This window comes from Bubalus bubalis, chromosome 11, assembly GCF_019923935.1.
Source record: "Bubalus bubalis isolate 160015118507 breed Murrah chromosome 11, NDDB_SH_1, whole genome shotgun sequence".
NCBI classification, from domain to species: Eukaryota; Metazoa; Chordata; class Mammalia; order Artiodactyla; family Bovidae; genus Bubalus; species Bubalus bubalis.
In genome coordinates, this window is record NC_059167.1 from 90824963 (window position 1) to 90849114 (window position 24152).

The 24152-nt window shown below is 50.6% G+C and overlaps 2 protein-coding genes across 6 annotated transcripts in view; one reads left to right on the top strand and one right to left on the bottom strand.

Annotated features, from left to right (window-relative positions):
* On the top strand, nucleotides 1-17208 carry RASL12 (RAS like family 12). Of its 3 annotated transcripts, none has more exons than XM_025296332.3 (5): nucleotides 1-433; nucleotides 2588-2722; nucleotides 9023-9096; nucleotides 9810-10000; nucleotides 15148-17208. In XM_025296332.3, exons 1-5 carry the CDS (start codon nucleotides 331-333, stop codon nucleotides 15404-15406), a joined length of 762 nt encoding a protein of 253 aa, XP_025152117.3. In that variant the 5' UTR covers nucleotides 1-330; the 3' UTR covers nucleotides 15407-17208. The 3 variants fall into 3 exon arrangements, with proteins under 3 accessions (XP_025152117.3, XP_025152116.2, XP_006050238.1); XM_025296331.3 differs by having other exon boundaries at nucleotides 111-433; nucleotides 15144-17208; XM_006050176.4 differs by having other exon boundaries at nucleotides 127-433; nucleotides 2588-2644; nucleotides 15144-17208.
* SLC51B (solute carrier family 51 subunit beta) overlaps nucleotides 17160-24152 on the bottom strand; it is a 10987-nt gene continuing 3994 nt past the window's right edge. The window contains exons 1-4 of one of the 3 annotated variants that reach the window (XM_025296333.3): nucleotides 22243-22307; nucleotides 21369-21579; nucleotides 20191-20281; nucleotides 17160-17487 (exon numbers count right to left, since the gene is read on the bottom strand). In XM_025296333.3, the coding sequence (XP_025152118.1) occupies nucleotides 17283-17487; nucleotides 20191-20281; nucleotides 21369-21465 (393 nt within the window). In that variant the 5' untranslated portion in view covers nucleotides 21466-21579; nucleotides 22243-22307 and the 3' untranslated portion in view covers nucleotides 17160-17282. Of the gene's footprint in view, nucleotides 17488-20190; nucleotides 20282-21368; nucleotides 21580-21869; nucleotides 22105-22242; nucleotides 22308-24152 lie in introns of those variants that run through there. The other 2 variants (XM_006050180.4, XM_006050178.4) reach the window with 2 other exon arrangements.

Sequence of the window (24152 nt, forward strand, 5' to 3'; positions counted from 1 at the left end):
CCTTCGAGGCCCAGCGCAGCCGTGGGGCGCGCGGCAGGCGGGGAGCTGGGTGAGCGCGCCCCGCAGGGGTCTCCTCGGCCCTTACAAGGAGTCGGCGGCGCACAAGGCGGCCCCGCCCGCCGGCACCCCCCGCCCTGGCCCCTCCTCCCCGCCGGGTCTGGCGGGGCCGCGGGAACGCCGCCCGCTGGGCGCCGGGCCCGGGAAGCGGACGCCGACGCCGCCGGGCCCGCGAGTGCCAGGGGGCCCGCCACTCGCTCCCGAGGCCCCGACGGGCTGGCACGCTGCTCGGGGCCCTGAGGCGGGACCCGCGTCTCTCTCCGCAGCGTCGCCATGGCCTCGGTGTTCGGGAAGCCCCGCGCGGGCGGGGGGCCGCAGAGCGCGCCCCTCGAGGTCAACTTGGCCATCCTGGGGCGCCGCGGGGCGGGCAAGTCCGGTGAGTGGGGTGCGGGCGGAAGGGAAGGGGTTCGGCGGGTACGGGAGACACGGGGAGCGGTGGAGAGAAGCGGGAGCTCGGGGTGTGCAGGCAGGGTCTCCCACTGTCTTTAGGGGCTTTCTGCGCCCAGGTGAGCTGGCTGAGACCCCGTGATTTTCCTCTTTGCCTCAGTTTCTCTGTTGCTTGGTTCTCCCTCTTATTTTGTTTTCAGCTCCTCCGTGTCTCAGCTGTCTTGGGTTCCCGGCCTGTCTGTCCCTCTGTGTCTCCCCACTGTGTGTCCTCCTTGTCTGTGATCCCAGCTGTCTCCTCTCGTGTCTCAGGTCCCCTGCTGGTCTCCTCCGTGCCCTGTACCACCCTGTATCTCCTCCTCCCCGCCAGCAGACAGCCCTGGTGACTGGCCCCAAAGGGATCTGTGAGCCACTGATTCCCAGCCCCGTGCCCCTATTAGCTTAATCGCAGGGGTGAAGGGGCCCCAGACGCCTGAAGGGAGGTGATACTGACTTTGGGGATTTCCCAGGGGGAGAGTGCCATTACCCACTCCCCACCTCAGTGCCCTAGAATTCTGGAACAAAGTGTGAATTCTTTTCAAATGTATTTGTTTCAAGCCAGACCCTTCTCCTGACTTTCTGGAAACACGTTGGACTGTAATCTCAGGTGCCTTGGACTGAGCCTGCCGGGGTCAGCCCCGGTTGGATCCAGGGATTCCCTCGGGACGATGGCGTTGATGAGCAAAGCTCTTGGATTTCTACTTAGGCCATTTCTAGCAACACTGAACAGTCTTCATCACTTCTGGTAGCTATCACCCAGCTGGAGCTCAGGTGGTGGGGGTGTCACCGTAGGCAAAGATCCAGAAAAAGGATCTTTGCCTTAGCCACTCTCAGTCCCAGGCAGCTGAAGGTGGGAGGGCCGAGGGGGCTCCTCCACTGGCTGTTTTCCAGTTACAGCCATTCGTGAATGGCCATCATGGACTCCGCTATGAGTTTCCTTCTTTGAGAGTCAGGGGGGCCTCCTTTCCACTTTTAAAGCCAGCCCCCTGACTCAGAGTGGGGATTCTGAATCATGCTGTCCTACAGAAAAGACTTCCCTCGTCCCTTAGAAAATCAAACTGTTATCCGCAGCTCAGTCACTGGTACATTAGCCAATGACTACATGAATGAAGGAATTTAAATGTTAAAATATGTGTTCCCTGGATAATTAGTTTGCAAACTGACACTGTTAGGAATCCTGGGATAGAATTTTAAGGATTTTCTTTAAAATATTGTGCTTCTTTTTAAGAGTCCAGTATAGTAGTGGGCTGGCCCTTGGCTTTACGTGGCTGAAGTGAAATTGCTTAGTCGTGTCCAACTCTTTGCAACCCCATGGACTGTAGCCTACCAGGCTCCTCCCTCCATGGGATTTTCCAGGCAAGAATACTGAAGTGGGTTGGCATTTCCTTCTCCAGGAGATCTTCTTGACCCAGGGTTTGAACCTGGGTCTCCCGCATTGTAGGCAGACACTTTACCATCTGAGCCACCAGGGAAGTCCAGGTGGCTAAAGTTCTGAACAAAATTAGTCTTGTGAATGCATTCCACCTGGAGACAACTTCCCTGGGTTTTACATTCTGTGAGACTTGCATGATTAGTGTGGAGGCCTTAAAGGCGAGACTTGAGGACTAAGGACTAGAGTGTGTTTACTTGGGACTCAGAGGCTTCATACCCCTCCCAGAGATTACCCACTGATCAGCTCAACTTGTACTCTCTCTTTGGCTTATAGCCAAGATTGGGCTAAATGCCCCCATACTTCAGAATCTCTGTGCCTCATCTCTGAAGGGGATGTCTCTCTTCAGTTTCAGTCTCACTAGGCTGACCCTATGGTAACTGATTGCATGAGTCCAGACCCCTTAATTAGGGTCTTCATAAACACAAACACCCCTTAGACTTGCCTCTCATTTCTTTAATTGCTGTCTCCCCCCCAAATGCAACTGGGAAGGACGTGTTCCCCATATTTCTGGTTTCATCTGAGCCTCTCAAACCAGCTCCCCAGCCACATTCCCCCAGAGAGCAAAGGGGTTACAGCACCTAGAAAAGTCTTCTCTAAAATGAGAGGAGCAGCCTCCAGTGTTCAGCAGCCAGACACAATGGGGATACTAAGCCAACTTCTTTCTACTTCTTGCAGCCCTGACCGTGAAGTTTCTGACCAGGAGGTTTATCAGCGAATATGACCCCAACTTGGGTAAGGACCCACCTACTCCTCCCCGTTCCTCTGGCTGTGACCCATTGGACTCTCCCCTGCACACCCACATACACTGTGGTAGGTCCAGGCCTGACCAGAACCACGCATCTGGGGGCCAAGGGGAGGAGCCATCAGCATAACCCAGGCCATGGGCAAAATATTTTAGGTTCCAGAAATGTACCCTTCCACAGCACACCCCAGATAGCTTGGGGGTTAGCCCAATTAAGAGAACTGAGAGAAGTTGATTTGCCCTAAAATATTAGGTATGATGAGACTTGAAAAAAAAAAAAAAATCAAACATTGCAGAACATGCACCTCCATGAAGTGTTATTCTTCCAGATCGTCATTCAGTGTACTTTTCCAGAAAAGCTGGACATTTGGAAAATTCCCTAGTGATACTGGGTTCTAAACCAGTTTTTTAACCACGCAAGAAAACTAGTCTTGTTTGGTGGCTCTCTCATGGTATATTGGGAAAAGGGATGCCCTGGTGTCAGTCAGAACTGAGTTTGAATCCTGGCTCTGTCACTTACTGGCTGTGCACCTTTGAAGCAGTCACCTAACCTCTCTGAACTTTTGTTTCCTTCTCTGTAAAATGGGCATAAAAATAGCTATCTCAGAGAATTACTGTGAGGATTAAAGAAATAACATATGTAAAAGATCTAGCCTAAGGCTTGACCCACAGGAGACACTAAATGCATATTTTCTTCTCCTTCCTTCTTCCTTCTCAGATGGCTTCCCATCTGTGGTGGCTGAGATTCACCCAAGTTAATCAAATCAGTGTTTCTGAAAATTAATTTTAGCAGCAGAATGCTTTCCTCAAATAACTGCTTAATGGAGCCCCAATATCTAAATAAATACAGAATTTTATTAGTATAAACATAATTTAAAGCTCACATTTATAGCATTTCTTATGGTCAACTTTCCACGGAGATAAATGGGATGTCTGGGTGCTCTCTGCTTTTTGGAAATGGGGACTGCAGTCTTAGATTATTTTCCCCATTCATGAGAATTGAATAAGCTTTTGTGGAACCCCCAAAGGCCCTCTGAGGAAATCCAAGGCTCTGGGAGGACACTTGGGGTCCCACAGTGAAGCAGCACCCACAGCAGGCCTTTGATGGAATGTCCCTGTGACACCAAAAGGAAAGAGCTCTTTAGCCCCTAGGTGTCCATCAGCCCTTCAGTCCAGGCTGGGATATTGAATCCCAGTGTCAGACCAGGAAGGGGGCGTCATGGCTATTTGGTCCAATGGCTTTTAGAATTTATTCCTTAATCAGCAGAATCTCTTCTTCCAAGGAGATCTTACACAAAACCCTTGGGTATCAAACAGAGAAAGCAAAAGGGGTCCCTGGCTAAGTCAGGAGTGCAGGGCAGGCAACTCGCTGCCAGTCCCTAAGGGGTGGCAGGGAATGGTGTTGGGAGAGGCCAGACTTGAAGTTGGTCACTGAGGGGAGTGGGAGGGAGAAAAGTCACACAGCAGGGATGTCTGGGAAGGAAAAATGGAGATCCCCAAGGACAGTGCCTCAGAAGACAGATTCTGCCTGCCTCAATATAAGTATGGGGCATACTTATAACTATTAGCTGTTTATCTGAAATTCAAATTTAACTGGTCATCTTGTATTTTATTTGACAACCCACCTCCAGTGTCTCTCCTTCCTGTCCCCTAATTCATACACTTCAGGCAGGGTCCCACCAGGGGCGCCTAGTACAGTGGTAGTTTGAGCCTCCTGATTGAGCAATTTTGGAGTTCTGAGCGGGTGGAGGAATTTGAAGTTAGACAGCTGAGGGGGCGGCAGCTGCGCAGTGGTTAGTCACCTCAGCCTTTGGTCTCTCACCCCGCCCTCAGAGCTTCTGAGCTGGAGAGACGGCCGGACGCTCTCCTGTCAGCCATTGGGAGGCCAGCGCTGCTCCTTGGGGAGCCTGTCCACTGTCTAAACATTCCAACCACTATCCCATGGCTGGTTCCAGCAACAGCGGGGACTCTCTGACCAGATCCTCTTCTGTGCAGAAAGGTCTGAGCATCTAAGGGAGAGGTAGCCATGTGGAGATGTAAAACCACCCTTTCATCCCCTGGAGAAGGAAATGGCAACCCACTCCAGTACTCTTGCCTGGAGAATCCCAAGGAGGGAGGAGCCTGGTAGGGATCGCAACGTCGGACACGACTGAGCAACGTCACTTCACGTCACTTCACTTCTAAGAGCTTGAGCCCAAAGAAGCCTTTTGGGGGCGGACACCTGTGTTGTTCATTCCTGTTTCCAGCCTGGAGTGCACAACATGCTGCTGCTGCTAAGTCACTTCAGTCGTGTCCGACTCTGTGCGACCCCATAGATGGCAGCCCACCAGGCGCCCCCCCAACCCCCCCAGCCGGTCTCTGGGATTCTCCAGGCAAGAACACTGGAGTGGGTTGCCATTTCCTTCTCCAATGCATGAAAGTGAAAAGTCAAAGTGAAGTCGTTCAGTCATGTCTGACTCTTAGCGACCCCATGGACTGCAGCCTACCAGGCTCCTCTGTCCGTGGGATTCTTCAGGCAAGAATACTGGAGTGGGTTGTCATTCCCTTCTTCAGGGGATCTTCCTGACCCAGGGATCAAACTAGGTCTCCCGCTTTGCAGGCAGATTCTTTATCATTTGAGCCACCAGAGAAGTCCAGACCTCCTATTATTATCCCCATTTTACAGGTAAAGAAACTGAGGCAGAGAGGGCTCAGTGTTTTGCCTAAGACCATGGAGAACTTCAGGTATGAAGGAAGATAAGACACCGCTCCAGTTGTCCTCCATTAAGGGTAGCCTTATGCTATTGAGGACTTCCCAGGTGGCTCAGTATGTAAAGAGATATGGGTTTGATTCCTGGGTTGGGAAGATCCCCTGGAGGAGGACATGGCAACCCACTCCAGTATCCTTGCCTAGAGAATCCCCATGGACAGAGGAACCTGGCAGGCTACAGTCCAGACTGAGCATGCATGAGTGGCATGCTATCGAGGGCCTGAAGTCAGAAGCCTGTGGGAGCTCTGAGCCTCAGTTTCCCCATCTGGAAGATAGGACTAATAGACTGTGCTCTGTGTGTGAGTTGTGCCTTGTTATGGGACTAATAATAATAAGTTGTGCCTTGTAATAGGACTAATAGCCTGTGTTCTGTGTGTGAGCTGTGCCTTGTTATGGGTTGGGAGCTACTGGAACCAAGAGATTCAGTGCCTGTGTGCGTGTGCTGAGCACTCCAGGAAGGGAGCAGGGTCTCCAGAACACCCTCTTCTCACAGAGGGACTGGGGGAATCTTGGCTGGTCCGCTTAGGGCAGAATGACAGCTTCTTACCTCTCTTCCTCCTCAACCTGCTCCAACAAGGATACAGGTACCATTTCGGAAGCATCATCCTATACATACTCTGACAAGAGCTCCTTTGGTGGTGCTTTAAAAATTATTAGTGTAAATGAGAGAAAAACACTTGGGGGAAAGAAACTTCTCTCAGCATTAAAGTCCTCAGAAGTTCATATAGAACTAGGAGTTGTGCTGTGTGCTCAGTCACTTCAGCCGTGTCGGACTCTGTGACCCCTTGGACTGTAGCTCACCAGGCTCCTCTATCCATGGGATTCTCCAGGCAAGAACACTGGGGTGGATTGCCATTTCCTTCTCCAGGGGAATCTTCCCGACTCAGGGATTGAAGCCGCGTCGCTTATGTGGCTTATTTCTCCTGCAGTGGCAGGCAGGTTCTTTACCACTACTGCCACCTGGGGAACCCTAGGAGTTCTGAAGCCCCTATTTATTAAGGGACTCCAGAATGTCCCGAGGGCAGGGAATTTGTGACAGGAAGGCAGGACGTGACTACATCTTGAAAAGGAGCCCCTACCGCACCCCCAGCCCCTGGAGTCACCTCACTTGCAAGGGAGCGAGGGAGCTGGGTGAGATGATCTCATGACCTCTGAGCCTTCTGCACTCCCCCACGTATGTTCCACAGTTGCTGTTGGATGGGCAGCTTCTGCTCTGCCCAGTCAGAGCTGGAGGACTGGCGGGTCCACTTAACAGAGGGTGTGAGAAGGTCTCACTGTGGAGCCCTGAGTTCACGTTCTTACTGGTAGGGTGCTGTGTGCCTGTGACCAAGTTCTCTCCTCTGGGTCTCAGCTCCTTGTCATCTCTCTTCAGCAGAGCTAACAGGAATCTCAGAAGGCTATCGTGTTGTACGGGGCTACAGTAGACCAAGCCTGGGCTAATATTTCCCCCCAGGCTGGGCACAGCAACGGTGTCTCCTTGGGCCCAGGACTTGGGAAGCACCTAAAAGGCACGCATCAGACAACTCTGGCAGGAAAATAAAGACAAATCTGAACGAGACGTAGGCATCCACTCTTCTTGCACCAAATATAGTTAAACATTTGGGGCATATTTTCCATTAGATTTTTTTTTTTTTTGTCTTTGAATAAGAGCAGCTATTTATCCAAGTCCCCACAGCAGGCTGGGGATGGGAGCTGTCTGCGATTTCTGCTGGCTGCTAGTGGGCCTGGCGTGTGTCCAGGCCTGGCTTGTCTGCCAGTGACCCTCAGAGAGAAGTGTTTGTGAATTCCGCCAGAGTTGGGGGGGAACTATTCTCACAGTGGATTCTGCCAGCAAGGCAGAGAGGACCCCAGTTCTGCCCAGAGGGTTCTTCTTTGGGGTTATCTGGGGGCCCAGGGCACCCCCAGGGAAAGGTGACGGCGAAGTGCACCCCACATGTGGGCCAGTGGCACAGGGGAAATTTGGGGGTGGGGAGAGCAATTGCCTGTGACAGTGAGGTCCTCTTTGCAGGTCTGGCCACTTGACTCTTTCTCAGGTTTGAGGTTATGAGAACTTTGAAAAAAAATAAATAAAAACTAATTTGAAATCCAAATAAGAATCAGCGGTTCAGCTCATAGTATGGCATCAAAGTCAGTTTCCTAGTTTTGATCCTTGTACTATGGTTATGTAAGGGGCTAACACTGCGGGGAGAGGTGGGGCATAGGGTACACAGGAACTCTGTGTACTGTTTTGCAACTTCTACATGAGTCAAAAATTATTTCAAAATAAAAAGTTAAAAAAAAAATCACCTAGGAATGTGAACCTGCCCTGGAAACTTTGGAGCATCATGTCCCCAGCGTCCTTTCCTAGGCATTTGTGGAGGGCCAGGTATGTGCCTAGGGCCCCATCCAATCCTCCCACAGCCCTTTGAGATGGCGTAGGGACAAGCCTTTAGCACAGTGCCTGACACAGAGTTAAAACTTGAAAACTGTTAGCCATTGTTATCATGTTATCCCTGCTGCTGCTGCTGCTAAGTCACTTCAGTCGTGTCCGACTCTGTGACCCCATAGACGGCAGCCCACCAGGCTCCCCAGTCCCTGGGATTCTCCAGGCAAGAACACTGGAGTGGGTTGCCATTTCCTTCTCCAATGCATGAAAGTGAAAAGTGAAAGGGAAGTCGCTTAGTCGTGTCCGACTCTTCGCGACCCCATGAACTGCAGCCCACCAGGCTCCTCTGTCCATGGGATTCTCTAGGCAAGAGTACTGGAGTGGGGTGCCATCACCTTCTCCGTCATGTTATCCCTATTTACTTTAAAATTTTTTTATTTGGCTGAGCCAGGTGTTAGATGTGGCATGTGGGATCTAGTTTCCTGACCAAGGGTCAAACCCAGGCCCCCTAGCCACTGGACTACCAGGGAAGTCCCACGTTATCCTTATTTTAAAATTAGAAAACAGAGCCTCAAAATGTTGAAAAGACTTGGCCAAGCCACACAGCTTAAAAGTAGCTGACACTGGGTTTGATTTCCATATCTCCAACCTAAAACTTTCAACTCTGCTAGATTCCTCTGCATTTATTTTGACAAAGATCATGTGTAAAGCTTCCTTGGAACTTCTAAACAAGATCTGACTCCCCAGCCTCAATCAGGTTGTGTGTTTCTCCTTTCATGTCCCTTCCCCTACTGAGTGCAAGAGGATTGTCCTGACCATCCTTGAGGGGCTTCCTGTGGGCGAGGTGCTGTGCTAGGAGAAGAGGGTGGAGAAGCTTGGGGATCAGGAGGAAGGGGCTAGCAGTGTAGTTCCTGAGGCCTCTGCTGCTCACTGGGCCTAGGAGCTGCATACCTCCTTCTGCAGGCATGGTGGGTGGGCCCAGCACACAGTCCTGTCCTCTGTGGCATGTTCTGTGAGTGACCTCTGATGCTCTGAGCCCTGACAGGTGCAGCAGCATCTCCTTGGTGGGAGGTTCTGCCCATGTCCTCTATGTGGGTGAGAGCCAAGGTCTTCTCCTGTGGTCCCAGCTCAGCCAGCCCCAGAGCCAGCCCCCCAGGGGTGCACAGGGTCTAGCAGAAAGGCAAGCTGGGAGTCAAACTTAGCTCACCCTGGAGTGGCCGGCCTGCCTCTGACTGGGCTGACCGTCTGTTACAGAGGACACCTACAGCTCCGAGGAGACCGTGGACCACCAGCCTGTCCACCTGAGGGTCATGGACACTGCAGACCTGGTAACATTACCCCCCTGTTACCCTTGAGGAGCAGAGAATCTGTGCAGCCTCTGGAGGAGTCCTGCTTCCAGAGTGGGGGCCTCGGATGGGAATCTGTAAACCTTTTCAGCCCCAATCTGTTGTGTGTTCCTGAGGTGCTGACCTCTCTGGGCCTGAATCCATCGATTTGCCAAATGAGAAGGGATAGGACAGGGCCTGGGGAGAACTGATGATTACCGGTGTCAGTTCTGAGATCCTGTGCTCCGGGGTTTGGTGCCTGTGTTCACAGGTGCACACATGTGTTTACAGATGCCCCTCTGACCCCAACTCCCACTCCCCACCCAGTACATACATCTTCCTATGTTCTCACCACCCCCTACCAAGGCCCAATGCCAGTTCTTCTCAGAAGCTAAAGGGGCACCATGAACCTGACCCCAGATCAGCAGTGCCCAGGCACAGCCAGGTCTCAGTAGGGGCCATGCCAGAATCTTGGCTCTATGCCCCAGAGGCCAAGGTCTCCCAGTCTGTGGTTGGGTGGTGGGAGTGAGGCTCAGAGACAATGTCTCCTTTCACATCAAGCCAAATCCACACTCAAGTGCCCCTTTGAAAAGGGCCCTGTTGGGGAACAATGTACAAAGACCCAGGGAGCAGGGAGGCGGGGAGAGGCAGCTTCAGGTGAAGTCCTTTACCCCCGTCTGTTCTGCCCCTGACTGAGGCTGCCTGCTTTGTCCCAGGACACCCCCAGGAACTGTGAGCGCTACCTGAACTGGGCCCACGCCTTCCTGGTGGTGTACAGCGTCGACAGCCGCCAGAGCTTTGAGGGCAGCAGCAGCTACCTGGAGCTGCTAGCTTTGCACGCAAAGGAGACGCAACGCAGCTTCCCGGCTCTGCTGCTGGGCAACAAGCTGGACATGGCCCAGTACAGGTGAGCACGCACTTTGTCCCACAGCCTGGAGCTCGCTTTCTTCATCCAGGCGGTGTCATCTTCGGGGATTATTTGGCTGCTAAGAAGAGTGATCCCCTCCGATGTAGGTGGAAGGGAGGGGGTGTGTCGTAAGGGTACAGGGTGGGCAGGTCTTCCAGGCAGTGCCGGGCAGTAAGGGAAAGGCATCCAGGCTGCACAGGGGCTGGACCCTGAAGGTCAGAAGAGAGGCCACTCCTTCCATCTTCCTGGGCCTCTGAGGTTTCTCTTGGCTTCACCCTTTCTTGCCTGGGACTATATGACCTTCTGTTTCCACACCCTGCAGCTGGCTGGTCATCCAGGGCCCAATTCCAGTTCTGGAGAGAGAGGCTCTGATAGGCAGCCTGAGTCAGGCCAGTCTGCTCTGGTTCAGCCAGGTCTTGCCTACCCCAAGTGAGGTCCCCAGGCTCACTCCAACCGTTGGCTGTGCCGAGGGCAGGAGTCTCTTAGAAAGGGCTGGACTTCAATCAAAGGCCACAGACTGGGCCAGGGGGCAGATGACCACTGAGTACTGCAGTCATATTTTGTTTGGCCGGCACAGTGTTTTAAAAGACCTGGAACTGGAATGCTTTAGGGTGGGGTGTGCTCCCTCCAGCTGACCACAGGCCTCATAGTCCCCATGGCTTATCGCTCCCCACACATTCAAGTTGCCTGCCTGGCCCCTGAGGTGTTTGAGACTATAACGCCTTCACCTGATGAGTGCCCCATTGGCCCTCTCCAGCACAGATGTCCATCCCTTGTGGCCGGTCTACCTGGGAGGTGGGGCAGCCTTCCTCCACCCATCCCTCCTCAAGGCCAGTTACCCCTGCTTCCCAGATGCCAAAGGCCCATTGACTGGTGTTAGACAGGAGGGGATGCTTGATATAGACCAGAGCTGATGGGCAGTGGGGAAAAGAGATGTGGTCTCATGAAAGAGATTCACAGGAGGAGCCTTCAAAGGCAGGCATGCCCTCACATCCAGACAAATTCCATCTCAGGGAATGAGGGAAGTTGTGTGAACTTAAAGCCAAAAGGTAGTCTTTGTGGAGTCAAAGAGCCCCCAGAACCTAGAGGAGGAATCAGAAGATTGGATTGAGAATAAACCAGTTTTAAATATGAAGGAAAAAACTAGGCCACCATTTTGGTCCCAATATTTGCCCAGGGGATTGTCTGAAAGTGGTTTGGGAGCAAAGAGCAAAGCAGCATCAGTTCCCTAAGAAGGAGTCATGATGATTTATCCCCATTTCCTTCTTTGGTTGAGTCCCGAGGTTGGTAGGTCAGGATTTGACAGGCACAGTCAATCTAACTTTGCTGAGCAGTGGCCAGTGTCTCCCATGATTGTCTTGCAGCTGAAGGGTAAAATGTGGGTTAGGGCAGTGGTTCCCAAACCACTGATGCCATTTTTGCTAGACTATGCCAAAATAAGCAAAAAGGGTAATAATGTTACATGCCGGGTCAGCCATTCACACACCTGCATGGGCACATGGGGTCGTCGTTTCTGAAAGCTCATTATTCAAGCCCCACAATGACAAAGTTTCAGATTCAAGTTCAGCACAGATGCATGTAATACCAAGTATTCTTTCAAAAGGAGCTCCTCAGGAAACTGAACTGACAGGACACCAGCCTTGGGTGGGGAATGGATTCTGTGCTCTGCCCCGACCCTTTTTGTCCTAGACACTCTCCCCGTCTGATGGGCTAACCTGCTCCTAGCCCTTGCTTCTGCTAGATTACCCTTGGCTCAGAAATCTTTTCCCTCCATACTTGCCCTGGGGTCTCCTCTAACCTCACAGGCTGTGTCCTCATGGATGGTGGGTGAGGCTGCTCAGCAGTGGGATTCAGTCATTGAAACCTTGATCTCCAGCCCTTTGGGGCTGCCCCCACTGCATCTCTTCTGGACATCTGGTCTACCAAAGGGCCAGTATTTTTCTCTCATCTGATGTCCATGCTTTCAGGACCTTCCTAAAAGTTACAAATACTTGATCCCACCATCAAGAGAGGTGGTTACAAATACTTGATTCCATCGTTATGAGTTGTTGTTCAGTCATCCAGTTGTGTCTGACTCTTTGAGACCCCATGAACTGCAGCATGCCAGGCCTCCCTGTCCCTCACCATCTCCTGGAGTTTACCCAAGTTCATGTTCATTGCATTGGTGATGCCGTCCAGCCATCTCATCCTCTGAAACCTTCTTCTCCTGCCCTCATTCTTTCCCAGTATCAGGGACTTTTCCAATGAGTTGTCTCTTCACAGCAGATAACCAAAATACTGGAGCTTCAGCATCAGTCTTTCCAGTGAATATTCAGGGTTGATCTCCCTTAAGATTGACTGGTTTGATCTCCTTGCTGTCCACGGGACTTTCAGGAGTCTTCTCCAGCCCCACAGTTTGAAGGCATCAATTCTTTGGTGTTCTTTCTTTACGGTGCAGCTCTCAAAACTGTATGTGACCACTGGGAAGACCATAGCCTTGATAAAAGACCTATCGGACCTTTGTTGGCAGAGTAATGTCCCTGCTTTTCAACATACTGTCTAGGTTTGTCATAGCTTTCCTGCCAAGAAGCAGTCATCTGATTTCATGGCTGCAGTCACCATCCACAGTGATTTTGGAGCCCAAGAGGAGGAAATCTGTCACTACTTTAACCTTTTCCCCTTTTATTTGCCATGCAGTAATGGGGGCAGATGGCACCCCACTCCAGTACTCTTGCCTGGAAAATCCCATGGACGGAGGAGCCTGGTGGGCTGCAGTCCATGGGGTCACTAAGAGTCGGAGACGACTGAGCAACTTCACTTTCACTTTTCACTTTCATGCATTGGAGAAGCAAATGGCAACCCACTCCAGTGTTCTTGCCTGGAGAATCCCAGGGACGGCGGAGCCTGGTGGGCTGCTGTCTATGTGGTCACACAGAGTCAGACAAGACTGAAGCGACTTAGCAGCAGCAGCAGCAGCAGCAATGGGGGCAGATGCCATGATCTTAGTGTTTTTAATATTAATCTTAAGCCGGCTCTTTCACTGTCCTCCTTCACCCTCATCAAGAGGCTCTTTAGTTCCTCTGCCGTTAGAGTGGTATCATCTGCATATCTGAGGCTGTTGATGTTTCCCTCTCCTATCTTGATTCTTTGGGCAGAAAACTCCCTTGATGTTTCCAATTTTCCTGTAGAGATCTCTCATCTTTCCCCTTTTGTTGTTTTCTTCAATTGTTAAACACTGTTCATTGAAGAAAGCCTTCTTGTCCCTTCTAGCTATTCTTTGAAACTCTGAGTTTAATTGGATGTACCTCTTTCCCTTGCTTTTTGCTTCTCTTCGTTCTTCCGCTATTCCTAAAGCCTCCTCAGATAATCACTTTGCCTTCTTGCTTTTCTTTTTCTTTGGGATGGTTTTGTTCACTGCTGCCTGTACAATATTACGGACCTCTGTCCATAGTTCTTCAGGCACACTGTTATCTAGATCTAGTCCCTTGAATCTGTTCGTTACCTCTACTGCAGATTGATATAGGATTTGATTTAAGTCATATCTGGCTGGCCTAGTGTTTTTCCCAGTTTTCTTAGTTTAAGCCTGAAGTTTGCTATAAGAAGCTGGTGATCTGAGCCAGTTAGCTCCAGGTCTTGTTTTTGCTGACTGTATACAGCTTCCCCATCTTCGGCTACAAAGAATATAATTGATTTGATTTTGGTATTGACCATTTGGTGATGTTCATGTGTAAAGTCATCTCTTGTGTTGTTGAAAAAGTATTTGCTATGACTGATGCATTCTCTTGGACAGAATTCAGTTAGCCTTTGCCCTGCTTCATTTTGTTCTCCAAGGCCAAACTTGCTTGTTACTCCAGGTATATCTTGACTACCTAGTTTTGCATTCCAATCCCTGATGATGAATAGAACATATTTTTTAGGTGTTAGTTCAAGGAGGTCTTCTAGGTCTTCATAGAAATGATCAACTTCAGCTTCTTCGGCATAGGTGGTAGGGGCATAGACTTGGATTATTGTGATGTTGAATGGCTTGCCTTGAAATGAACTGAGACCATTCTGTCATTTTTTAGGTTGCACCCAAGTACTGTATTTCAGACTCTTTTGTTGATGATGAGGGCTACTCCATTTCTTTTATGGGATTCTTGCCAACAGTAGTAGATACAATGGTTATCTGAATTCGCCCATCCCCATCCATTTTAGTGTGCTGATTCCTAGGATGTAAATGTTTATTCTTACCATCTCCTGCTTGACCATGTCCAATTTTCCATGATTCATGGACCTAACTAACATTCCAGGTTCCTATACAATACTGTTCTTTGCATCATCGGATTTTACTTTCATCACCAGACACATTCACAACTGAGTGTCATATCTGCTTTGTCCCAGTCACTTCATTCATTCTGGGGATATTGGTGATTCTTTTTCACTCTTCCCCAGTAGCATATTGGGCACTTTAAGACCTGAGGGACTCATCTTGTGGTATCGTAATTTTTTGACCTTTTATACAGTTCATGAGAGGTGGTTGCAAATACTTGATCCCACCGTCATGGGAGGTGGTACAGGATAAAGTGGGAATAGGTGCTGCTCCCTCTCTTGTGTTGTCACCCTTGCTGTCTCTGGGCAGGCAGACAAAAGTTCCCATGAGCCCTGAGAGCTCTGCCGACCACAGGTGTCCTGAGTCACGACCATAGCCCACCAGGCCTCTATAGACACCGTGGTGTCACATCCTTCTGACCAAACCACCACCTCTCTCCAGAGCTTAATCCACACCCCAGGGCTGAGGGCGGCTCATTTCCTGACCAAGGAAATGAGCTGAGGAGACATGGGGCTGAGAGTGGCCATCTTCCTCTGGCCACTGGCAGGGTCTAGCCAGGGACTTTGGGCCAGCTTCTCCCTTCCCTGAGCCTCGTTCTGACATTCTGGCTTAGGTGACATCAGCTGCCATTTACTGAGCAGGGACTGTGCTCGGCCCTTGACACAAATCATCTTTCTTAATCTGAACAACCCTGAGAGGCAGCTGTCATTCTCCCATTTTACTGATGAGTAAAACAGCCTCAGAGTGATGAAGATGGCTCCAGGTCATGGAGCTGGTAAGTGAGGAGCCGGGAGTAGGGCCGGGCCTGCCTGACTCGGATGCTCCTGACCCTGACTCCCCCTGCTTCCTCGCCAGGCAGGTCACCCAGGCAGAGGGCGCCGCCTTGGCGGGCAGGTTCGGGTGCTTGTTTTTCGAGGTCTCTGCCTGCCTGGACTTTGAGCATGTGCAGCACGTCTTCCATGAGGCAGTACGGGAGGCGCGGCGGGAGCTGGAGAAGAACTCCCTGGCCAGGCCGCTCTTCATCTCGGAGGAGAGAGCTGTGCATCACCAGGCCCCACTCACAGCCCGCCACGGGCTGGCCAGCTGCACCTTCAACACACTTTCTACCACCAGCCTGAAGGAGGTGCCTGCTGTGGCACAGGCCAAGCTGGTCACTGTGAAGTCGTCCCGGGCTCAGAGCAAGCGCAAGGCACCCACCCTGACGCTACTGAAGGGCTTCAAGATCTTCTGAGGGCCCCTGCTCAGGATCCCAAGCTCGGCACTGGGCGGTCTGCCGGGCAGGGGCTGGCTTCTCACCACCGGCTTTCCTTCTGATGGAGTAGTAGCCCTCACCGTCTGGCAGACAGATGACCCCTCCTCCAGCGCCAGACAGTGTCCCTGACACCCAGATCACTGTAGGAGCCGTAGGGACAGACAGGAATGCTGCTCCTGTTCCCTCCAGGCCTTAGTTTCCATGGTAACCACTGTATCCCTCACCCTGAAGGAAACACCACTGTGACAACGTGGAGACCTGGGGTCAGCCGGAAATGGAAGAAAATGGCAACATCCGTCATGGTGCCATCATCCCCTTTCCTGCTCCAGCTACAGCCAGGCCTGATGTGGCCCCTAGGGGATGGCTCTGGGTGGACAGCTTCATGAGGCCTTCATGAGGCTTGAGAGCAGCCCACCCTGAAGTCCCAGCACCTCCTGGTGGATGGGCAGGGCAGGGCAGGGGCAGGTTTTGCAGGGCTGGAGCCTGACCCTCCCCTTGTCTTCTGACCTCGCAGAACCCCCAGGCCACAAACCCCACAGTTTGCTCAAGTAAAATCTAGTTGAGAAATCCTACTTAGCCTGTGAGAAGCAAAGCTGTCTGGGGAAGGGCTATTTCCAGTGCTTTGCCTCTCAGTGAAGGTGGAGGGAAAGTGCTGCAGGCTGACCAGTGCAGGGAGCCTCCGGGGTATTTCTCCAGGAGGCAGGGCCCCTGTATTTTCCAACCTTAAATCAAGGACTCTGTCCACAGACCCTCAGGACCAGGCTTCTCAAGGTGACTGATCAAAACTGCAGAACAAAGTCATCTTCTCCAATGACAATCACCCAGGACTCCAGGGACCCCACACTGGGTGTACCAGGCATCCAGTAAGGAGAAACAGTGTTCTGCGTATTCTGTCTCTAAGAAGTCTGGGATGGCAGGACCTAGGATCTTTGGCAACGGGTCTGTGTGTTCAAAGTCCCCTTTTGGAAGACAGAACCTACAGCATTTTGGGTTCATAAATTTTGCATAAATTATCTGGGGTTGCCACCCCAGCGTGTACTGCAGCATGGTGGCTCATACACAGGATCAAGACACTCCTTTGGGACCCCATGGTTAGTAAGAGAAAGGCCTCAGAGGCAGGGGGTTTCATAGTTTTCTAGCTCTGCTTACCGCAGGGCCCCTGGCCCAGAGGAAGTCTTTCATGGACCCTCGGCAGATCAGCAGGTAAAGGAGAGGGCTGCAGTGGAGGGAAGGGAGTGTATACATGCTAAGTCACTTCAGTCGTGCCCGACTCTGTGCGACTGTATGGACTGGAGCCCACCAGGCTCCTCTGTCCAGGGCTTCCCTGGTGGATCAGATGGAGGGAAGGGAGGGGCAAGGAATTCTGAGCCCAGAACCCTGTCCCTTCCTTACTCAGCCCTTCCAGGAGCTTGGATTGAAAACAGGAGCTCCAGCCCAGGCTTCAGCCACATTCTACAGATGGAGAAGCCAAGGTCAGAGGGAGGCTGGGAACTCCTCAAGACCATGTGAGGAGTCTGACCAGGCTTTCTGACCCACAGGCTGGCTCTGGATTTCACACTTTCACTCCAAGCCACTTCTGTGTGGCCCACCGCCATTTGAACAAACTATGCAATTCCAACTGCCCACATCCAGAAGCATTTTAATAAAAAGATTTTGTTTGTTTTTTTTTCAAAACAGGGTTTTAGTTTGATTGCAGTTCACTCACTCTGCGAACACTCCGGGGGCACTGCCCTGCACCCTGACTAGCTTTCAGATTCTTGTGGGTCTGGAAGACGGACCTGTGGCACATCCCTGCATTTTGCCTCCATTTCTCCCTGGGCCAAAGTTGGCTTTTCAGAGAGCAAAGTCTCTGTTAGGATGGTCAGGTTCTTGTCATCTTTGTTTCTGCCCTCAGCCAAGTACAGGACTTCTGGAGTTTGTTTTTCCGGTGGCAGCTTCTTTTGATTTCTGGGAGGAGAGAAAACACTATTGATTGTGGGTTCCCCGTGTGGGGCACCTAGTGGTTGGAGCAGTGGTTGGGGCTCCCAAGTGGGTCAGCAAGTTTGAGGGGGCAGATCCAGTACACAGTTCTGGAAACAGTCTGGGGAGAAAGCTGAAATGGTTTGATAGGTTTTTGGCAGAGAAACATCTTAGACTTCTCCATGCATCATCTTACCAAACCCACAGTGCCATCCGTGAACTCAGCTACTGTTGCTTCTCTTGCAAGTGACATAATATATCTCAGAGGGGCCTGAGGAGCATGTGCCTGGGTCATGCATTTCTCTCCTGACTCCAGTCCTGTGTTCTTTTCACCAAGCTATAGTCTCATCTTGCTTAGTGTAGTCCTTATACCCCATCCCCACCCTCACTCCACTCCATCCCTAGATGGAAATTCCTACCTAATCCTTCTGCCTCTAGGTGCTTATGTCTCCAAACCGGCCTGCACACACCAGCCATGATTCCAGAGTCCTCAGCTCAAGTACCTTCACTGACTCCCCACTGCCCATTCTGGAACCTGGCATCCAAGATCCAGCCTTCCTACCAGCAACTTACCCAAACATCTTCCCTCCGAGGTGGTTCTACTCCAAGTTCCCACCCCTAGATCTCCTAGTGGAGAGATCCCGCCAGGGTTTGAGCTGACTGCCCAGACAATCTGTTTGGGTCACAGGGGAACATCTGACTGTCTGCTGCTCCTGAGGACAGCTGCCTTGTCTCCTAGGTGACTTTGCCGAGGCGGATGCTTCCTGACAGTCTGAGAGAGGAAAAGTCACTTTCTCAGAGGCACTACCCCTCTGGGTCTTTCTAGCAGACTGATCTTGCTAAAACATAAACCTTTCATGTCCCTGTACAAAGCTCTTCTCTGGCTCCCCAGTGCCCATGAGCTAGAACCTGAAAACTCCTTAGGGAGCCCCCAGGGCGTGTACACTCTGGGCCCTGCTGCCTCTTGGCCTCCCTTTCCTCCCCCCACCACAGTCCACACTACAGCCCCCTGGGCCCTCCTGCTCCTCCCTTGGGGCGTGCTGTCCCTTGGTCAGCTCAGCCTCCGTCTCTTTTTTGCCCTCAAGGCCCTAGATCCCACCTCTATCTATCCCACAGTCATCACCTGTCATTCTCAACTACACTTGTCTCCCCACCAAACTGTCAGCTCCATAAGACCGGGGCTGAATCTATCTTGTCCAGCCCTGTGGTCCCCATTCTCGGCACAGAACCTGGCCCACAGCAGTGCTCGGCTTATTCTGTGGAATGAATGATGACTGAGCTGTAGCAGTTCATAATGACTAGTTACTGATGTGAACGAAATAACTGAGTTCTTTCTTTCTGGCTTTATAGCAAAACTATGAGGAGGATTCATAGATGACATAAGATACAGCATAGGAAGAAGAGCTTGGAGGTTGGCCAACCCTTCCATGGATCCTCAGTGAGCTTAATCTGTACAGTGGGACTAAGTAACTTGTGCCAGCCTCACTTTACAGGGCTGGTTTGGTCAAGTGAGAGAATGTGAAGGTGCCTTCAACATTGCAAACCATGATACAGATCTGAGGAGGGATTCTCAGTATTACTCTTTAAAAGTTACTGCTAGTTACTGCTGCTGCTAAGTCGCTTCAGTCGTGTCCGACTCTGTGAGACCCATGGACTGCAGCCTACCAGGCTTCTCCGTCCATGGGATTCTCCAGGCAAGAACACTGGAGTGGGTTGCCATTTCCTTCTCCAATGCATGCAAGTGGAAAGTGAAAGTGAAATCCCTCAGTCGTGTCTGACTCTTAGCGACCCCATGGACTGCAGCCTACCAGGCTCCTCCATCCATGGGATTTTCCTGGCAACAGTACTGGAGTGGGGTGCCATTGCCTTCTCCCACTGCTAGTTACTAGGATATAGTAATTATTGAATGAATGAAGGAATGAGTGAACCAATTATTTGTTGAATAACTTCTAGAATCTGACACTGAGCCAGTTGCTTGGGGAAGCAAAGTTGAGGCAAATGTAGTTCCCGCCCTCAAGGAGCTTTCAAAAGTTAGTCCTGGACTCATCCAGAGAGTTTAACAAAATGCCAGTGCCCAGGTCCCCTCCCCCGCAGACCCTCTGCATCAGACTCTCTAAGGTGAGGCACAGATTTCTGTGTTTAACGTTCTTCCGCAGGTGATTTGTTTGTTCAGGGTTAAGGAGTATTGTTGTCATAAAAATGTCAGAATTACCCAGGAGTCCCAAGTGATCTCAGGTCTCTATCCATGCCCTGCATTTGGCCTTGGAGTAGCACGAGGTTTTCCCATGTAACCACATCCCTAATTCTGCAAAAGCCCCCACTGAGCACTTCCCACAATCCTAGGAGGAAAGAATCCATCACGGTTGCCATTTATAGAAGGAGAAGCCAGCCTGGAGGTACTGAGTGTCTTGCCCAGCTAGTGAGTGGCAGAACTGGAATCTGAACCCAGCCTGTATGACTCCAGAGCCAGTGAGCCTGATTTCTGAGACACACCAGCCCCCGCCCTGCTTGCCGGCCAGGGAATGGTCATCGGGGACAGCTGCTAGTTTTTCTGCAGCTTTGGGTTCTCAACCAAACAAAACCCTGCAGGCTGCATTTTGTTGACCCAAAGGGTGGACAGCCAAGGTCTCTAGATGACCCCTCTTTAGATTTCCCCACCCTTCAGAGACCACCCCTAGACCAGCTCCTCACCTGTTTGCCTGGATGTTCCTTCCCAAGAGGATGAAGCTTATTATGATCACCAAGGCTGCCAGGACGAACATGGAACTATTCCAAGGAGTTGCTGAGGAGGGACACGCAGGATGGAGCCTTGAGGACAGGCCGGGTGCCCCTCAGGCCCCTAACAGACCAACTCACAGCATCAGCTTCCCCCTGCTGTGGGCCACATATTGTAGAGAGAGAGTAGCCAAGCTGAAGATGAGCCAGGGAACTCCTGGTCCAAAGTAGGGGACAGGGGGAGAAGAGATCTCTGCTCCAAAGAAGTTCTCATCTACCTGGGGGAGACAGCACTGCAGTGGGATAATAATAGTGGGGAAAGGAGGTGTGTAGTGAGGATAAACTTCACCATCTTCAGAGTTTTGCTAGGGGCTGGCCAAGTGCAGTACAAGGGAAAGGAAGGGAGGGAGGAAGTGAGGAAGGGAGGGAGAAAGGGAAGAAGGAAGCAAGGGAGGGAGGAAAGAAGTGAGGAAGGGAGGGAAGAAAGGGTGGCAGTTAAATTAGATTTGACAAGCTGCCTGCAGATAATACATAAAGTAGCGAATCTGAGTTTGGATAATCAGGATCTGTCCATACCGTACCCAGATGAGGCAGCATCTAGCTTCAGAGCTTTTGCATCTACTGTTCCCTCTACCAGGAATGCCTTTCCCCACATAATCTGCATGGCTAATTCTGTTGCCTCCTTCAAGCCTTTATTCAAACATCAGCTTCTGAGCGAGGCTGTCCTTGACCACATGCATTCCATGGCTGCACGCTTCCTATTCCTTTCTTGGCTTAAATTTTCTCCTTATTACTCATTTCACCAGCACGCTATAAATTTTAGACATTTGCTGGTTTTCCTCTTTCACTAGAAGGAATGCTCTATGAGGGCAGAGATTTTTGTGTGTTTCCACTTCTGTAACCCCCATGCTGAGAACAGTCCCTGGTGCACAGAAGGAACTTAATAAATATTTGTGAATGACAGGATAGATGAGTAAATGAGTGACCAGCCCTGAGGAAAGGAGAGCGCAGTTTAGCCAGGCCCCTCTGGGTAGTGAGACCCTCAGCCTCAGTTCTTGCCCTGGAGGAAACGTGCAGCCTGCCATGGAGGAGAGGACCATGATGGGGGCTTCAGCTAGGAGAGCGCACCCTCACCACCCATCCCCGCCGCTTACCATCCTCTACTCGGAAAAACCAAAGCATTTCTTCCAGCAGCTCCAGAGGCACCTCGGTCATGGGTGGGGCTCCGGTTAGCTCCTCACTGTAGTTCATGCCCCTGCTCCTGGTTGGGATATGTTTCTGACAAGGAAGTTCTCAGACCCCTTCGCTCCCAGCTGCTCTCCTGGCCTACTAAGGTTATGACCCTTGGCAAAGGCCTTTAGACTCCTGGAAACGAAGAACGGAGCATGAATGGATATCCCACCCCAACTTACTCTCCCCTCCCTGCCCAAACCCTGGGCCCAAACCCTGCCTCTCCCTGGGGCCAAAGTTACAGGACTGAAATAGCTGGAACTCCCGGAGCAGGTGGGGCCTGAGCAGAGACCAAAGAAGTGGGAGCCACTCAAATCTTTATTAAAACTCATTACACGTGAGGAGGAGCACTGACGCGGGTGTGGGAAGGACTGAGCCACTGATGGGCTGTGGGACCGACCCTTGCAGGGTCTCTCCAGTCTCACCTGCCCCGCATTCCCTCCAGCGTCTGCAGTCCACCCCACTCCTTCCCCAAGTTTCCTTAGCAGCGGATTTTCCTGTGCTGGCCAATCACAGTGCCTGTCTCCCCCACGTGATGAAGGCTGGGCCTATCACCGTCTCTCTCTTGGATATCAACATACCCAGGACCCAGAGTGGAGAATGGTGAAGTGCCAGACAAAGATAGCTGCTGGTTAAATTTGGACCATTACAGTTTAATATAGTCCTAGAGGTCAGAGGAGCCTGGTAGGCTGCAGTCCATGAGGTCGCTAAGAGTCGGACACGACTGAGCGACTTCCCTTTCACTTTTCACTTTCATGCATTGGAGAAGGAAGTGGCAACCCACTCCAGTATTCTTGCCTGGAGAATCCCAGGGACGGCGGAGCCTGGTGGGCTGCCGTCTGTGGGGTCGCACAGAATCGGACACGACTGAAGCGACTTAGCAGCAGCAGCAGCAGAGGTCCTAACAAGTGCTATAAGGAAAGAAAAGGAAGTGTAAAACTTGATAAGAAAGAGTTAAAACTCATAATTTTCAGATGACAAGATCATCTATTAATACCTAGAAAAATAAACAATAGAACTTACAGACGCATTCACTGAAGTTGCTGTATACAAGCTCGAAATAGTATTTCTCCCATTATTAGTGAAACTGGAAAATTAAATAAAAATAAGATCATTCACAGTAGCATCCCAGCATCCCACAGCAGCACAGTAGCATATAAAGAATTTTTGGGAGGTGGGGGCTGTGCTGCGGGGCATGTAGGATCTTAGTTACCCAAACAGAGATTGAACCTGTGACCCCTGCAGTGGAAGCATGGAGTTCTTAACTCCTGGACCACCAGGGAAGTCTCTTGAAGAACATTTTTTAACTCTAGAACAAGATAATAATAATAAATGATCTGAATAAATAGAGTGGGATTTATGTTTTCAGACAGGATAAACTTACTAAGATATCAGTTATCCCCAAATAAATCTATAAATTCAATGCAATCTCAGCCAAAATTCTAACTGGATGGTTTTTGAGGACCTCAATACACTTATTCTAGTATTTATATAGACAAAGTAAACTGCAGAGTCAGACAGGACTGAGCACCTAAACATCGAAAAAAAGACTAAAAGGGGAGATTGGCCCCATCAGATGTTGAGATGTATTATAATAAAAAATGTGGTTTTGACATAAAACCAAGTCATTATACCAAGGCATGGGAACAGAGATTTCATAGAGACCTATATTCATGCAGAAACTTAATATTTCTAAGGTAAGGATAGCTCTGCTGACCAGTAGGGAAAGGAGGAATTGTTTAATAGATGGTGTCAGGAAAACTGGCTCACTCTATGGAGAAAGGAAGACCAGTTGCACATCTAGGGGTTTCCCAGGTGGCTCCAATCCACCTGCCCATGCAGGAGATGCAGATTCAATTCCTGCATTGGGACGATCCCCTGGGCATGTAAATGGCAACCCATGCTAGTATTCTTGCCTGGGAAATCCATGGACAGAGGAGCCTGGCGGGCTACAGTCCATGAGGTCACAAAGAGTCGGACAGGCTAGCACATGTCATGCACAGATGCACATCTAACAAACAACACACACAAAAACAAACTCCAATATTAAAGGCCTAAATGCAAGAGGAAAAAGTGCAAAGTTAATAGAAGTAGGGTGCTGCTGCTGCTAAGTCACTTCAGTCGTGTTCGACTCTGTGCGACCCCACAGACAGCAGCCCACCAGGCTCCCCCATCCCTGGGATTCTCCAGGCAAGAACACTGGAGTGGGTTGCCATTTCCTTCTCCAACGCATGAAAGTGAAAAGTGAAAGTGAAGTCGCTCAGTTGTGTCCGACCCTCAGCGACCCCATGAACTGCAGCCTTGCAGGCTCCTCCGTCCATGGGATTTTCTAGGCAAGAGTTCTGGAGTGGGGTGCCATGGCCTTCTCCGAGAAGTAGGGTAGCACTTCTTAAAACCATACAAGCTTAAGTCACTGAATAACAACAGAAAACTGTTGAATTTGATTACATCAAAATAAGATGATCTGTTCAATGAAGAATACTATCAATACAGTAGTAAACACATTTCTGATTGGGATAACATACTTGTGATGCTTAAAACCCAGAAGAAACTGATATCTAAAATGTACAAAGAATTCTAACAAATTAACAGGAAAAGGACTAGAATCCTAATAGATAATATAAACAGGCAGTTTACAAAATAGGAAACTCAAAAGGCTAACAAGCATATGAAAATATGCTTAAACTCTTTGGAAATCAGAAGAATGA